General features: G+C 38.7%; 1 protein-coding gene across 3 annotated transcripts; it reads right to left on the bottom strand.

Moving 5' to 3' along the window:
- Positions 1–10,082: 10,082 nt before the first annotated feature.
- Positions 10,083–15,573, bottom strand: LOC128199955 (protein dopey homolog PFC0245c-like). Of its 3 annotated transcripts, none has more exons than XM_052892633.1 (2): positions 15,377–15,573; positions 10,083–13,088 (listed from the first exon to the last, which is right to left on the bottom strand). In XM_052892633.1, the coding sequence occupies exon 2, from the start codon at positions 12,996–12,998 to the stop codon at positions 11,898–11,900; it is 1,101 nt and encodes a 366-aa protein (XP_052748593.1). In that variant the 5' UTR covers positions 12,999–13,088; positions 15,377–15,573; the 3' UTR covers positions 10,083–11,897. The 3 variants fall into 3 exon arrangements, with proteins under 3 accessions (XP_052748593.1, XP_052748585.1, XP_052748580.1); XM_052892625.1 differs by lacking the exon at positions 15,377–15,573 and adding an exon at positions 13,834–14,090; XM_052892620.1 differs by lacking the exon at positions 15,377–15,573 and adding an exon at positions 13,854–14,090.
- Positions 15,574–18,429: the final 2,856 nt, after the last annotated feature.

Below are 18,429 nucleotides of genomic sequence, written 5' to 3'. Positions count from 1 at the left end.
TGGTGATGTTAAAAGAGGGATGCTGCTGCTCATCCCTCAACCAGAGGGAGACTTTGTACAAAAGTCGATTGCTTGGGTACCTCTGTCCCATTCGTGTTTCAACCGTGAAGCAGTTGTGTTTGCATGGCTGTGTTTCGGTTTAAAGGGTGAGATATGGCGTGAATTTACTGGGTACAGAGGAATAACACCTGAGTCCTCAGGAATGGCAACGCATGGGGGGTATCGTGGGCGAAACAGTATACTCTGTTATGTCCATGGTACTGCACATGTTTATAGGCGACGGTTACTAATGGTCTGGTAAATAATGAATGATACCCCCCACGCGTTGCCATTCCTGAGGACTCAGGTGTTATTCCTCTGTACCCTGTAAATTCACGCTATATCCCACCCTTCAAACCGAAACACAGCTATGCAAACAACTGCTTCACGGTTGAAACACGAATGGGACAGAGGTACCCAAGCAATCGACTTTTGTACAAAGTCTCCCTCTGGTAGTAGTCTAATATAGTTAGATAGATAGATAGATATTTCATTTGTATTACTTACAGCACACAAATGAAAGAGTTTTTAAATTCAACAAAGCATTTTTGCGTTTACAAATTATATACATAAATAGATAGTTTATTTGCATTATTTAGAGTACATAAATAACAATACAAACATACACATAATACAGACATACACAGTAAAAAGAGATTAAAAAATGAAAAACAAAGCAACAAAAAACAGCAGAATATATAAAACAACAATTTCCTTCTTTCGTGCGTGTGTCACAGTAACACAAAATGGTCACAACTCAGTTTATTGCTTCGCCCTCAAAAGAGCAAAACACTGACATTACGTTCCATTTTTTTCCTCTTTATCTATACTTATAATAAATCTGTAGAGAGGTCAATTCTGTACATGAAATATATTTCCGAAACAACTATCAGCGGGTGATTAGTGATCGATACTGATGCCAAAAATGCAATCAGTAAAATTTTTGTCTATCCGTCTGTATGTTCGTTATAGAAACAAAAACTACTCGACGGATTTTAACGAAACTTGATACAATTATTCTTCATACTCCTGGACAGGTTATAGTATACTTTTCATTACGCTACGATCAATAGGAGCAGAGCAGTGAAGGGAAATGTGTCTGTTACATCAAAACCACTGAACCGTGAGGAAGGAGTTAGCTATTTATTTTACGAAAAACGACGGAAACGCGGACGAAGGGGAACAGCTAGTAGGTAATATTGGTTTACACTTACCTAGGTATAAAGCTGGTATGCGTGCCACATTGTACACGATTTATCCAATCACTTTATATTGATATAGGATTTATTAATATATACGCAAAAAATATACCGTATTTTTATTCATACAGGTACTTTTGATAGTGTGCAATTAATATTATTTGTAGGTGTGATATGCTATGCAGTGTTGCCAACACAGTTCGATGTTTTCGGGCTAAACCGAAATAGTAGGGGGAAAAGGGATTGTTAGTAATGGAGACTGTGAATCCCATTGCTAGCAATATACCCAACCAGGTCGACCTCCTCGCAGTTCTCGCTGGAAACTATCATGGTTAATTGTTTTCATTGTTCATTGCTCATGTCTATAGGCGACGGTTACCAATTTCCATCAGGTGGGCCGTCAGCTTATTTGCCATTCTAAGTTGCATAAAAAAACTTGTGATTTACTAATAATGCATATTGAATTTATTTAGCTTACATCTATATATTATACTTGTGTTCTTTTGGCGTAGGCAGAATCAATGCAACGCTAAATACTCCGCTTCAAACAAACCTCTTTCGATTCCTCCACATTCACCAATCTATTCATATACGCTTGATAGTTACGTGTACTTTTAAATCCAGAAGCAATAAAAACAGACAATTATTAATTTGGTTTTTAATTCAACCACTCTGGAAGTTAATTTTTTTAGTATTGTTTCTGGTGAATACTTAAGTAAATAAGAACATAATAGGGCTAGATTCGAGGCTAGGGGATAAATAAAATATTACAGTATATCACAGCGCTATCTAGTCTTAGGCCAAGCAGAGCTTCAACTATGTGTACTAAACAATAGATAGACATACTTAAATACTTTTTTTTTGTAAATACTCTTTTTTGTAAAACACCCAGACCTAAAGAGATATACTTGGCAATATTTTTATATTGCCTCTTTGTATTGTGCCACTGAATGAAGAAAAAAGGGCTAGATGCATTTCTCAGGTGGCTACGTTGGCAACACTGGTGATGTGACGTACAAACTAAATAGTGATAGTGACAGTACTGAGACGCCGTAATAAAGTACCGACCATAGACAATTAAATAATAATAATGAAACGCACGTTATTGCCCTTTTTTAATAGATAATAATGGAGAGATAATGTTTAAAGAGGGACGCTACAACCCATCCTTTAACCATTGTTTTCTCTTAGTCGACTTTTATGGTATCCATAGGAAGGGAAAGGCTAGTAGTCTAGTCTATGCCGGGACTACACTACTTTTATTCCATATCTAATCTAATATTTAGTTAATCCATATCATTCATTATAGATAGGGAATCACATATATATGGATGCATCGATTTTAAGATTACAGTGTATTACTTTATTTTACATTACACACTTCAGTAAAAAAAAAAAAAAATAATAAATTTAAAAATAATAATTGTACAATAGTAATTAGTGTAACTAATTCAGCAAAAAAAAAACATATTTGTGAACGTCCCTCTTTAACATCGGTTGAAAAGATGAAAAATTTAGAAAACTTCGTCCTGTTGAATGGTACTGCGGGTAATAAATTGAAATGTTACATCTGTAAAGTATTTGTACCTAATAACAAACATTGTGTAATCCAACATATCAATGGAAAGAGACATACCGAGAATTACAATGATCTACTTAAAGAAAATATGATAATATTTATGGACGATAGCAAGAGAAAATTTTGCCAAGTGTGTTATAAATATTTATCTGAAGAAGAAGTCATTGGCCATTTGAAGGACAAAGGACATAAACGTCAGTTGAAGACACGCGTTGTATCACCTTCACGCAGTTTGAATAATAGAAGCGATGATTATCATCACCATGGTGATGCAATAGTGATAATGACAATATTCATGACGACTATAATTTTTAATCTCTTTTTTAAACAATTCAAATGGCAAACAAGCTGACGGTACACCTGATGGAAAGTGGTAACCGTCGCCTATAGACATGAACAGTACCATGGACATAACAAAGTATACTGTTTCGACCATGATACCCCCTATGCGTTAAGATTTCTGAGGACTCAGGTGTTATTCCTCTGTACCCTGTAAATTCACGCCATATCCCACCCTTCAACACCGAAACACAGCCATGCACACAACTGCTTCACGGTTGAAACACGAATGGGACAGAGGTACCCAAGCAATCGACTTTTGTACAATGGCGATTTTTATTCAGAATTTCCTTTCAACGATACAAGTTTCGTGCACAGACTAAGCAACATGAAGGAAACATTGTTTATACTTTTTATTATTGGTATAGGTGCTTATACGCTAATGATATATGAAATATGGTAATATTTATATTAAGAGAAGATTTGCACGCCATTTATGGTAAAATATGGAGGCGTAATAACCTATTAATGTAACATCTGTAATAACCCATATTTGAGCAAATAAATTATATTATTTAAATTTCACTAAAATTCTCATCTCCCCTCTTAAGGAGAGGAGATGGCAACTAACCCCCGGCAGAAGCACAGTCGGCCGGGGTTCAGGGCCCCAGGGAGAGAAACCGGCGTACAATGCGGGCAGAATCTAAGAGCACCGCTTTCTGCATCTTTCCCGGGAGTGAGCCGCCTCGGAATCCCAACCGTCTGAGATGTTGTTCCAGACTGGTTGGGATAAGACCGTTCACCGACATAACGATTGGGATGATTTCGGTAGATGTCACCCCCCACATTTCGGTCACCTCGTGAGCCAGGTCGAGATATTTTCTCTTCTTCTCGGTTTCGGCTTTCACGAGGTTCTCGTCATGCGGTATGGTGACATCCACCAAAAACACCCTCGAGAGTGCCCGATCCATCACCACGATATCAGGTTTGTTTGCAAGAACGGTTCTGTCCGTGATGATGGATCGGTCCCAGTAGAGCCTTACGCTGTCGCTTTCGAGGACCGGCTGGGGCTCGTACTTATAGTACGGCAACCTCTCATTCGCGAGGCCGTACTTCAGAGCTAGCTCTTGATGGAGTATTTTGGCTACCTGGTTGTGTCTGTGCAAGTACTCAGTGTTGGCAAGAGCTGAACAACCCGAAAGCACATGTCTGAGTGACTCTCCGGGATGGCGACATGCCCGACAGATGTCCTCAGTGCCATCCTTCAGAATGTGCTTTCGGTAATTGTTCGTCTTAACCACCTGATCCTGTATTGCACAGACAAAACCCTCGGTCTCTCCGAAGAGATCACCGAACTGTAGCCAGTGCACGGAGGTCTTCGTGTTTACGTACGGCCCGTGAAGGGCTTTGAAGAACCTTCCGTGCATCTCCTTCTCTTTCCATACGGCCTCCCGCTGAGAGGTACCCAAAACTTCGGGTTTTCGCCAGTCCTCTTTAGCCAGAGAAAGAGGGGTGAATCCTTTGTCACATTCTATGACCTCTCTATGCAAACCCTCGTCTATTTTCTCCAGAAAATATGTCCTGAGGCTGTCAACCTCGCGGTTGTGCATGGTCTTAACACTTAACAAGCCTCGACCACCAGCCTTCCGCGGGATATACAGCCTCATGACTGACGATTTCGGGTGATGCATTCTATGGAGGGTCATAGTTGTGCGGACTTTCCGATCCAGGGCTTCGAGATCGGTTTGAGACCATCTGAGCACGCCAAAAGTGTAAAGGAGTACGGGTATGACCCAGCCGTTATAAGCTCGGATTTTATTGGCGCCCGACAAAGAACTTTTCAGTACTCTTGTAAGGCGCGCAAAAAATTCCTCGCGGACTGACTGTTTCATATCCGTCTCCTTCACACCGATGTTTTGTGACATGCCCAGATACCGGTATGTTTCAGCCTCGGAGAGGGTTTTAATATTAGAGGGATCTGTGGCGATCTCTTCAGTTTGAGTGACCCGTCCCCTCTGCACATGGAGGACCGCGCACTTGTCTATTCCGAGCGCCATCCTAATAGAGCTGCTATAATCGTTTACGATATTTAGCAGCTCCGTCAGGCGTTCGACGCTCGGAGCTAGCAGTTTCAAGTCATCCATGTACAGAAGGTGAGACACTCGTGTACCTCCTCTCCGATACTGAAATCCAGTCCCCGAATTCTCCAGTAAAGTACTGAGTGGATTCAGGGACAGGCAAAACCAAAGTGGACTCAAACAATCGCCCTGGAATATTCCCCTCTTTATCTCTATCCGGTCAGCGGTATCCGTCAATCGCTCGCCCTGGATAGTCAGGATCGTCGTCCACTGCCCCATGCATGCCTCCAAGAACACTCGAACTGTACCGTCGATCTTGTACAGCTCGAGTATCCTCCGGAGCCATAAATGGGGCACGGAATCGAACGCCTTTTTATAATCTATCCAGGCGGCGGAGAAATTCCGACGGTTCCGCTTGACCACGTGGCCAGCGACAGCATCAATGAGGAGCAGCTCCTTCGATCCGCGGCTACCGCCCCTGCATCCGTTCTGAGCGCTAGATAGGATCTTATTCTCGTACACATGACGAGAGATCTTAGCGCTCAGAACGGATGTTAACGTCTTATATATTGTCGTAAGACAAGTGATGGGGCGATATTTAGATGGATCCGCGGTATCGTCCGTCTTAGGAGCTAAATGAGTGATCCCGGTTGTAAGGAAGTTCGGGAGCGTCCTGTTTTCGAGGGCACTCTGGAATTGCACGGCTAAGGTCGCATGGCTGGCCGAGAACGCCTTTAACCAGTAGTGCTGCAATCCGTCGATTCCCGGACTTTTCCAGTTCGGAGCCCGACGGATCGCGGAAACCACGTCTTCCTCCGTAATGGCAATGGCGTTCATCGGCGTTATTCGAGCACATGCTTCCTCAACATCGTGCATCCATGCGCCCTCCTCATGTTCCACAGGTTCAGACCACAGCTGTCTCCAGAAGGCGACGAAATTGGCTGTTTCGGGTCTTTGTCCTGTGGGCTGTAGTTTTGGGCGCTCCAAGTTCCTATAAAACTTCCGTTGATCACTCATAAAGAGGCGATTCTGTTGATACCTCTCAACCCTCTCAGAGTACCGTCGGAGTCGCTTCCCCCATGCAGCGATCTTCTGCTTCAGTTCATCTATGCGCTCCGTAAGTTTGTGCCCGAAGTCCGGCTGGAACAGACGTACACCTGTCCCAGCAAAGGCCTCTTTTACGGAGCGCATAATTCTCGGGCGTGTGTTGCCCTCCCTGAAGCAGAGCAGTCTACCAATGAGGACTCTGGCCTGGGCGATCCGTCGTTCAATCCTTCTTTTCCAGGCTGGTTTCATATTATCCCTTTGGATATTACGTCCAGCCCGGGGCATTTTTGCGCCGGTATATCGGCATACTGCCAACGCAGCGCCAAACAGGATTGAACTCGTCTCTCCCAGGTCACCGCTGCCCTCAAGGTACTGAGGCAGCAGTCCATTTGTGGCCTCAATGGCATCCCGCGTCGCCACATTTAGATATATCCGGGGAAGCTTCGGTCTCTCTTCGAGGGGAGTTCTTCGGATCTCTAGAATCGCCTCGTCTAGTATGCTCCTCATATGCTCTATATCCTGGGAAGTTGTTCCGTCCGCATCCGCTTCTGAAAGCGTTTCGGCAACCACCTCTACGCTAGGTAGCACGTTTGAGATGGGTTGCTCTACGGTCGCGGAGTTTGCTTCTGGAACAACTTCACTTCGCAATCGTTCGAGTTCGGTCGCGCTAAACATACCAGAGCGCTGTATGTACCGAACTCTGTCGGCTAGGTTCTGTTCCGAGACGGTTAGATCCGGTAAAAGACGCAGAAACTCGCGGTGCATTACTGCCCGGTATCCTGTTCTGCCTGTTTCTGTCCCTGTAGCCCTGAAGAACGCACGTATGAGGTCCTCATTCATGGCTCTTGTCCACCTCATACGACGTGTACCACCAGTGGCGGGCACCGATTGCTGGGCCTGTGACGGCCCTGCCGGCGCCAAGCCAGCTGATGTCGATGGCGAGGGGTCGGACCGGCCAGGTGGTGGGGCCGGTCGGCTGGCTCGCATTCTGCCGCGCCTACCGCCAGTTGTAGACGCGTCCCGGCGACCCCCGGGCAGCGACCCTATACTGTCTCCATTATAATTATTCACCATCTTTATTTTTGCCATTGCCCCTTTAGCCGCGTAGGTTTTATTTATACGCGTGACCGCCTTCCACGTGAGCTAGATGGTGAGCTCGGACGCGGGGTTGGACTTTGGAAGGCAAATTATATTATTATTATTATTATTATAAAATATTTCGCAAGCGCAAGTAAACTCAATACAAAAAGACAGACACGTTGCGCTCCGCAAAAAGATGGCGAGCTCAATCGTGGCAACATATCGATAAACGATGTGTTTTTGTTAAATTCTAAGAACAAGGAATTACATAGAAGGAATGATAAAAATTGTAAATCATATGGTTACCTCCTTTCTTCTTATGCAAATATAATTAGTAAAAAGAGGACGAAAGATACACCATCAGTTGCTATTTTTCTCAATTCATAGCAGGTTAGTGTATAGAAAATGTTTGATATGTCAATTATTTGTCAATGACAAATTTTACATTACTAGATTATATATTGTACACAGTTTATGTAGAAAGTATGCAAGCAGGTTGTATCTGAATTTGGTAGGGTTATACCTGTTGATTTTTTTTTTTTTAGTACGTTTATTCCGTTTGGAACAGGCTAATATACCTGTTGAGTTTAATTGTTTTGTGTCTCCAGCCTCCACAATTATTATTTTTAATAATTGCAACATTAGGCACAGACAACGAAAGAGTAGTTACGGTAGAGTAGGCGAGAGGGCGCTGCAATGATTGTCTTTGGTGTGTGTGAAAAATGTAAGATATATGGCTAAGGAAATTGTTGTAATAAATAAATATAATAAAAGTATAAGTGGATTTAAATACGTGTTTTTTATTGCTTGGCGCAGGTGCTCATGCTTCATTATATCATGTATAAATAAAAATATCAATAATACGGCCGTATAATATTTTATATACACTAGCGTCACTAGCCTGTTATGAACTGACAAGAATAGCATTGTTCTTAGGTTGTAACCTATTGGATTGGTGTCTGTAGGTACTCTTTGTATTTCATGCATGTGTGGTGTGGCGTTATATCAAAATATTAATTATGCTTGTATACTATAACACTGCTGTTTGATTGCGACTCATCCTTTTCGCCGGCATGCCAACTCCGAAAACGCATCCTTTATTAAAAAAAAAAAATATAGACCGCACCGCATAAGAAAGAAAAAATAAAAGTCATGTTGTTGTTAGGAAAAAAATAAAGGTGTCGGCTACAAAATAATCAATCAATAATTTATTTGCATAAACAATTATAAAAATGTTTTAGAATGTGCATGAGTAGTATGAGTGTACATCACTAGTTGTAGATTAGATCTGGCAACACTGAATTAGCCTATATTACCTAAGAACAAGGAATTACATAGAAGGAATGTTAAAAACTGTAATTCATATGGTTGCCTCCTTTCTTTTTATGTAAATATAATTGATAATAACTGATCGTGTATCTTTCGTCTTTTTTTTTTCTAATTATATTTGCAACGGAGGCAACCATATGATTTACAGTTTTTATCATTCCTTCTATGTAATGTAATCTCCCGTTCTTATCTCTTTACTGACGTCCATCATGGCGTGAGTACCCCAATCTTATTAAATAAAGGAGTTATAATTATAACGCTGTCATTTCTTTAAAATAAGACTCCCTGGTTTATCCCTAACCAATAAGTATAAAATACTGGGAAAGGGGACAGAGGGATTGTTAGGATATATTACTAATTGCTAGCAATATTAGATCACCTACGGTTGGAGGAAAGGTTTGAGGAAAAAAGGAAGGGATCGTTGGAAATGCGTAAAGGAAATTAGTAAAAGAGAGGAATAAGGGACTTAGGGACTAGTCACACTTATTCATCTCCATTTGCGTTTCGCTGAACGATTTTGGTCACACTTCTCTCAGCTCTGCTTTTATCAGCCGCGTACGGCGTCGTAAGAATGAGAAAAGCCGTCATAGCGTGCTATCTCCGCTGAAACGCTTGTCTACTGCGTACGGCGTTGAATATGCTGCATTTCGTAAAAATAAAATATTTATATTTACTATAAAATACGTCTGCACTCTTTAATCGTTGCGTACATAATGATTACGCAATAATAAATAAAATCAATGCAGAAACAATACAGGTCGCAACTTGTCGACAAGGAGTCGCGAAATATCCCTGTAAAGAGCTGTTTCGCCGCGTTCGACGGTGAATGCGGCGGAACAGCGCTGAACGCTCTCTATAGCATTCGCATGATAAACACACATTTATCCTCATTTTATACTGAGTTGCCGCGAAAGCAGAATAGACGCGTAGAGTCGAATGAATGCGTACACGTCTAAATACAAAATCGTTGTTTACTATGGACAAAAGTTGAATAAGTGTGAGTAGTCCCTTATGTGGGATTGTGTGGAACCGTAGGTAACGGAAACCACCAACAAAAGCATTCCCAAAGAGGGTTGACGTCAGGCAGGTGGCCGGTTGTAAAACTATAAGCCCAATCCTTTAGTAATATGGATAAAACCAGATTACGCCGACCCCAAATAATGATTGGAATAAGGGTTGTTTTGATGGGTGAAAATGGTATGGTATCCCCGCCTGCGCTAATGGGATACGCTGGCGGAGCACCAGTGAAGGGTGATAGATGAGAATGAAAACAGGCCAGTTAGCCCATCATGATGAATTCATCAGGAATTATCCATGATAGTTTCCAGGTGGAACCGCGAGGAGGTCGACCTGGTTGGGTATATTGCTAGCAATAGGATTCTCAGTTTCCAATACTAACAATCCCTTTCCCCCCTGGAATAAGGGTAGGAAGATGATGATTAGACCACTTACTACAGGTATAATAGATAGATACTCTTTATTGTTTCCACCATAAGATTACAATAGAAAACTTATCATACAAACAATTATAAGAAATAATAACAATGATAAAACAATGGGCGGCCTTATCGCTAAGAGCGATCTCTTCCAGGCTTTACTGGCATTTAGCAATATACAGTATATTGCTTAAAGTCAATTCTTTATTAACCAATGTAACAGTTTTCGTCACACAATGGCCAGTCAATATTTACATTCTAATTTTGAAATTAATAAAATAAATAATAAGAATAATAATAACATTTAAATTACAAAATAAAAATAAAATGACAAATGAATTATAGTTAACATTATAAATTAGTTACTACATGTCAATATAATGGTAACTATATACCAATAATGATGACTTCAAGTTATAAAATTTTTATTGTCACACTTCTTACAGTTAAACCTAAATAAATAATAATGCTATAATTCAATATTGGCATTTAGGTATTCGGTCACGTTGCAAAAATCCATTCTGATTTTCTGGAAACTATCGCGTTTAATTCCTGGTGAATTTGCAATGACGGCATGGCGCTCAGCTAGCGTATACATTTAACGCAGGGGTTACCATTTCATTATCAGATAATAATTGTAAATAGACAATAAGTGTCTTCACAAAAAAAAAACACTTAAATTGTGACAAAACCAGTTATTTTAATCTAGAAACTAAACTACTAAATCGCTCTTTATAAAATTTCTATAAAACCAATATGTATTTCCTTTCAGATAAAAGAAAAATATTGTAAATCGGCAGTCAGTTTCCTTGACACTCGCCGTTATCTTTCGTACACTATAGGGAAGGTACATACTCGTACATACATGTCACGTCTCCCTGTCTTCCATTAGAATAAGCAGAAACAATGGAACGCCAAATGCTTCGATTCAAACAACCCTCTTTTTTTTATACAACTTAGAATGGCAAACAAGCTGACGGCCCACCTGATGTAAAGTGGTAACCGTCGCCTATAGACATGAGCAGTACCGTAGACATAACAGAGTATACTGTTTCGCCCATGATACCCCCATGCGTTGCCATTCCTGAGGACTCAGATGTTATTCCTCTGTACCCAGTAAATTTATGCCATATTCCACCCTTCAAAAACACAGCCATGCAAACACAACTGCTTCACGGTTGAAACACGAATGGGACAGAGGTACTCAAGCAATCGATTTTTGTACAAAGTCTCCCTCTTTCGTTTCTCCCACAGTCTAATCTTTTCATACACGCTCGCCGGTTACGGGTACTTTTAATTTGGCTCTTCTTCAGCACGTCGCCTTTTTATTCAAACATACGTCCGTCTAGTGCGGCCCCTACCGACATCTCCATTTATTCGTGCTCAATAAATCTACTTCGTAACTCTTCTTCCATCCATCCTCTCCAAATGGCCAAACCAACGCAACATTCCCTTTTCGATTTTTGTCACTACACCGTGTTTCAGTCTACACTTCTCTCTAATCACACTGTTTCTTACTCTATCTTTTAATGTAATACCACACATACTTCTCAGAGCTTTCATTTTACTACGTAGGGAAGGTTTCCATTCCATTTAAATGCCATTAAAAATCCTATATTATTTTCAGTCAAGTAATTTTTTTTATAAACTACTATTTAGGTACTTCTATTGTTTACTTCCATAAGTTTTAAACCCAACACCATTTTCGACGTCATTCCATAGGTTTTTTGTCCAACTTATTAAGATGGATTCCAAATTCCACCAAATATAAATCCACAATCTCCAATATCAATAGTTAATACCTTATAAAGATAAAAGAAAATTCTTCAAGTTAATAATTATAATTATTATCATACCTATAATCGTCACGATATTCAGTATCATCCTCTTCATCATCATCCCAACTATATTCAGTATCATCCTCTTCATCATCATCATCCCGAGTATATTCAGTATCATCCTCTTCATCATCATCATCCCGAGTATATTCAGTACCATCCTCCTCATCATCATCCCAACTATATTCAGTACCATCCTCTTCATCATATTCATCGTCTGATGAATAAATATTATTTTCAGATAAATCGTTAAACATTCTTTTCATTATCATTACCTTAATACTTTCTGCATGATTTTTACCATTAATATGTTCCAATTCGTTCTTATTAGGAACATAAACATGACAAATATCACAATAATATTTCTTTTTGTTCCTCGTCTTCCTCATTTTGTTGAACGCAAGAGTTGTTTTAAACTTTTGTAAATGAATCATGCTACTAATATGATTATTGATCACTGTACAAGTGATGCTTTTATCACAAACTTTACAGATGACTATCTTGGGGTCACTACTGTAGCACATATGGTAATGAAGAGGTTCTGGATTTTGTTTCAAACTGCAAATGTACCTATCTATATGATCTTCGTCCATTAGAACATGATCAATAACTTTTACCGCCTTCACAAATCGACGACAAAGCTCGCAAAATACACGCTTGCCAATATTTTTAATCATATTGTCTTCGAGTAGATTGGAGTAATTGATCGTGTGGTTGTTACCTTCAACGTGTTCACTGACACAATGATCTTTACTAGAAATTACTACTTCACAGACACGGCATTCCAGTTTGTTACCATTTTTTTTTTCCATATGGGGATGGATTTTAGGTTTTTCTATTTTGTAACGATGATTCACATCATTTATATGGTCTAAGTCATCCGTATTATACATTGTGAGATTGCAAACATGGCAATATAACGTATCATTTATCATTTTCATTTTATTTATTAATAAAAGATTATCGTATTCTGTTTCATGCCTTACACCATACGAGTGTTCATCTCTGTTATTAATTGTATTTGGCACTTTTACATTGCATATGTTGCAAATTACAATGCATTCGTCAGCAGTATTTTCGTAATGGTGATTCATGTTGTACTTCCTTCAATGTCCGGATTGGTCACTACGCATAATAGATTTATATATGGGATTATGTAAGAAGAAATAATTCTATTTGGAGATCTGAAAAAGAAAAACAAGTATAGTTAATTTTAAACTATATTGCGTTGTTAACATATGTATATTTTAAATACACTATCGGAACTTAATTGCCAAGGGAAAATTTTTGTTGATAAACACGGCGTATGTCGATACGCCAGAAGCAGGTAAGTAGGTATTATTTACGTGGAAAACATTTTCCATCGCGTCAAGTCCGGATAGTGTATTTAAAATTAAGAAGTATGTTAATATATATATATATATATATATTGATAGCAATGGAACTGATAGTTCGCATTACTAACAGTTCAAATTAAATTTTCCAAATCAGTTTATAACCGACGGAGTTGTGATGTTACAAATATATAGATTAATTACTAGATTGTGGAATTCTCTTCCGTGGGAAGATACTCGTAGATCTAAAGATACCAGAGGCGCGTTGCCGACCCTGAAGAAACCTCTTTACCCCCCTTTTGAAGAACCCCATGCTGTAGTCTTTTAGGAAAACCTCGGCAGGGAGCTCATTCCACAACCTGAGTGTTCGTGGGAGGAAACATCTCTGAAACCACGCAGTACGCGACCATTGAGGCTGTAGGACATGAGGATACACGTACCCAGTAAATTCACGCCATATCCCACCCTTCAAACCGAAACACAGCCATGCAAACACAACTGCTTCACGGTTGAAACACGAATGGGACAGAGGTACCCAAGCAATCGACTTTTGTACAAACTCTCCCTCAACATTAACAGTTGTTATTTTTTTTACCTATTCCAATAATGACGTACCGCGTTCGTGATTCACTCTTCACTGCAAAGGTTGACTGGTAGAGAATGCTACTGGCATTAAGTCCGCCTATTGTAACTTATTCGTATAATATTTTGGTCAATAAAGTTATTTAAATAAATAAAAAGGATGTACACAGTTTGATAATCTGACACGCACTACGAAAATGATAACGACTTCATATTGGACATATCACGTCAGAAATACATTTAGTCACGTACCTACATAGATAGCGTTTAGATACGTATTTAAAAAAGAATTATTACATACGTATTTAAAAAAGTATTTACAAAGAATTTATTAAGATTTATCTTTGTACCTATATATTATATTAATCCTCTGCATACTGGTGGAAATTTCCATCATAACACTGAATGCCCAAAAATTATAACTTATATACATATATACTTTAACTTGATCGTGTCTGGATACCTTTTTAATGTCCATTGCAGAAAAAAAAAACATAGCTGTCCAATTTATTTCTTTAACCATTTTGCCTTTAATTTTGAACACGAATTATATCACCTTGATTTATTTTTTTTATTCACCAATAAAAAAAAAATCACGCAAAGAAGGGTTAACTAGTTTTTGACCGTGACTTCGTGCGCGTCCACTTTACTAGTCGAAAAACCAATGTAATAAAAAACTTTTCAGATGGGCCTTCAAGGTAAAATATAGGCGATTGTAAGTAATATTGTAAAGAACAATTCTGTGAAAATTGTATTCAATTTGGTGTAATAGTTTTCGCGTGATATCAGAATAAATATAAATATGTACAGACAAAATTAAAAAAAAAAAATTATAGTTTCTATTAACTAGGTGTCATGTCGTACCTATAGGGAGGTCGAATATATAGCCTGAGATAGAGGTGGCTGGAAGAGAATGCATGAATTAGTTGCACCGACAGGAGGAAACTCTTAAATGAAAGGGGAAAAACAAGTTTCCATTGTTTTTATTATAACTTTTTGATATTTTTTTGCCGGTGTATACCAATAGTGCAGGCGGGGTTACAGTTACAATGCCATTTTCACCCATTAAAAAACATATTAGTATATTAATTAATTATACATATTAATTATACATTAAACATTTAGTGCTAGCTAATTACAGTTATATACAGGGTAATATATAGAAACTGGGGGGAAAGGGATTGTTAGTAATGGAGACTGAGAATCCCATTGTTAGCAATATACCCCACCAGGTCCACCTCCTCGCGATTCTCCCTGGAAACTATCATGGTTAATTCCTGATGAATTCATCATGATGGGCTAACTGGCCTGTTTTCATTCTCATCTGTCACCCTTCACCGGTGCTCCGCCAGCGTATCCCGTTAGCGCAGGTGGGGTTACCATACCATTTTCACCCATCAAAAAGAATATATATATATTCTTTTTGATAGGTGAAAAATGGTAATATATATGGTAATATATATATATATATATATATATATATATATATATATATATATATATATATATATATAGAAACTAACAAGCGAACAAGATTAGGTATATTACATACTTACCTCACTCCGTTGTAGATATTTATCAAAATATTTCAAAGTGAAACAAACGTGACTGTATATGTATGTAAATAAAAACTTCGTATAAATGAATTGAATGTTATAAGCACGAAAATAAAAGACGCAGGTTACGATAAAAGTAATTCGTAGTAAATAGATTGATTATGACGCAGTATGTACTCTTTTACTGGTTAGTTAAAAACCTAACTCTTTGGGCAGTGTTGCTAGATCTTTATTTCATTTTACCCAATACATAGTCATGGTTTTCCCTACTGTTCGCATTAATTCGTTGAAAATAACCTAAAAATTATAATGTGCAATGGGGAAAACAGATGTTTTTTACAATACAGGGGGCAAACTAGCATGCGGCTCACCTGATGGTAAATGACTACCGCCGCCCATGATCACCCGCAACACCAGCGGCATTGTAGGTGTACTGCTGGCCTTTTAAAAAGGAATATGCTCTTTTCTTGAAGGTTATTATGTCGTATCGGTTCGGAAATACTGCTGCTGGAAGTTTTATTTTATTTTTATTTTATCTTTATTTGGTCTCCTAGCAATTGTTAAACTGATAAGATTTAATATTAAAATTACTGTCTATTTAGTTTCTTCTTCTTCTTCTTTTTTAAAATATGGCTTCCACCGTAGAAGCAACGGTGATTTTCTGCCAATGTCAGGGTTAGAGAAGACTCCGTGAATTTTATATTATGACATTTTTCAGTAATGATCGTTCAGTTGAGTTCTCTGGAAAGGAGGACAACACAAAATATGTTATATACATGCAAAGGAAAAATAAATTTAATATGATATGTGTGTATGAGTGTATTATAGCAAAGACAATACGCGGAAGGAATGAAAAGACGAGAAGTGTAAAGAGTGACATATACTTATATTTTAAATTTTTATATTATTAGTACATATAAATTTGGCCAGTACCTTAACCAAAGGAGAGTGGACTAAGGTAAGAAGGAATGGAATATTTACAGGACGTGGAAAGGTACGAGGCAACAGGTCATAGAGGGGAAGGGTCAATTTGGGGCATTCAAAAAATAGGTGCTCTAACGTTCCTTCCGCTAAGCCACATTCGCACAGAGAGTGATCTTGGATTCGGATTTTGTATAAAAATACGGGTGTGCAGACATGTCCCAAACGTAGGCGGCATATAACTGATGTAACCCACTTATCTAAGTTTCGTTGAGTAGCAAACCATGGTTTTATAGGGATGAAGGGCTGGATATTACCATAATACTTGCCTTTAGATTGTCTAGTTTTTTGCCACAAGTTATCCCAAGCCTCTAACATGTGTGGATTAGCCTGACAACGTAGATCTCGAGTGAAATAAAAATTGTAATTATTACCATGTTGGATAGCATTTTTGGCCCAAGAGTCTACTGTTTCATTCCCAATAATTCCTGAATGACTAGGAATCCACGCAATGGTAACATTAATACCGGACTTATAGCACCTATGTAAAATTTGTTTAGTTTGCAAAGTTATGTAAAAGTTTTCTTTGGATTTAAAAGGTAGTTTTAAAATATCTTGTAAACAGCTTAGGGAGTCCGAAAGAATGAGGGTTTTGTTTAATTTATGTGTTTCTACATAGGACACTGCTTCCATAATAGCTATGGATTCACCAGTAAATGTTGAGGATGAAGGAGAACATTTGAAGTTGAGGACAACGTTATATTTTGGGATCCATACAGCGGCTCCAACATGATCTGATTTGTCAGTTTTAGAAGCATCTGTAAACATCAGAAGCCAGTCGTGCCATGTTTCCGCGACAATAGCGTTAAACTTTTGATTAGCAAAAGGTGAATGTTTTACTAATCCAAAATCTAGAATTACATTAGGACGATAAATTAGAGAATCATAATCAAATTCGAAAAGAGGGTTACGGTCTATTTTTTTAATAAGTGAGATCGGGTTTTTGTACTTGGTAAAGCTCTTAAGGATGGGAGGGGGTTCTTTATGGGTCCAGTAACTTGATAGGCTTATTTGTTCTGAGAGAGACTCTAAGATAGGAAGGAGAGGATGGGAGTTATATTGGGCAATATTGAGGTAAAAGCGGTCTGAGAGATATTGTCTACGTAGATGGAGAGGGGGATCTAGACATTCGACTTGCAGAGCGTTTGCTGGAGATGACTTCATTGCACCAATAATTATACGTAAGCACCTAGTTTGAACTCTGTCAAATTTAGCTAGAGCAATTTTGTTGCAAGGTTCTAACAGAAATGAGCCATAGTCTAAGTGACTTCGGATAATAGCATTATATAAGAGTTTTTGGCTATATGGATGAGAACCCCAACGTACACCAGAAAGGGCTTTTAAGATATTAATACTACTTTCGCATTTATTTACTACGTAGCTTAAATGATGCAGGCCTGTTAATTTTGAGTCCAGGATAACACCCAAAAATTTTACTTTATCTTGTACTAAGATAGGTTCATTATTTAGAGAGAGTTCAATAACGGGGATTTGTCTCTTGCGGCTAAAAACGACCGCTGAGCACTTTGGTATAGAAAGTGTTAGCCCATGATCATCTAGCCACTGATTGAGGTAATATAACGCGGAATTTAGGCGGGAAGAGGAGTCAGAAAAGGAATCTGAGGCGATATACATAGCAATGTCATCCGCATATTGTAGGATTTTGCAGAAACAAGTAACAGAGGATTCAAGGTCAGATGTATAGATATTATATAAAAGGGGACTAAGGACAGAGCCCTGTGGGAGACCTTTCCAGACCAGTCTTGAAGGAAAAAGAGAGCCATTAACACGCAAGGAAATCGATCTAGCCATTAAGAGATTACATATGATAGTAGTCAGTCTCACAGGAATACTCAGATTTTGCAGCTTTTGCCTGAGTATTGGAAGCTGGACATTGTCATACGCAGACGAGATATCAAGGAAAATTCCTATGAGGTGATCATTGCAGGAGAAAGCAAGGCGTATTTCCGAAATAAGGACACTAAGGCTATCTGTAGTACCCATGCCACGTCTAAATCCAAATTGTAATTTGGATAATAAACCTTTACTTTCTAAAATCCATTCAAGTCTAT

This window comes from Galleria mellonella, unplaced genomic scaffold, assembly GCF_026898425.1.
Source record: "Galleria mellonella isolate WM207_F2 unplaced genomic scaffold, CSIRO_AGI_GalMel_v1 utg1104, whole genome shotgun sequence".
Lineage (NCBI taxonomy): Eukaryota > Metazoa > Arthropoda > Insecta > Lepidoptera > Pyralidae > Galleria > Galleria mellonella.
The sequence above is the reverse complement of the archived record's forward strand: the minus strand, read 5'-3'. Positions and strand labels throughout refer to the sequence as shown.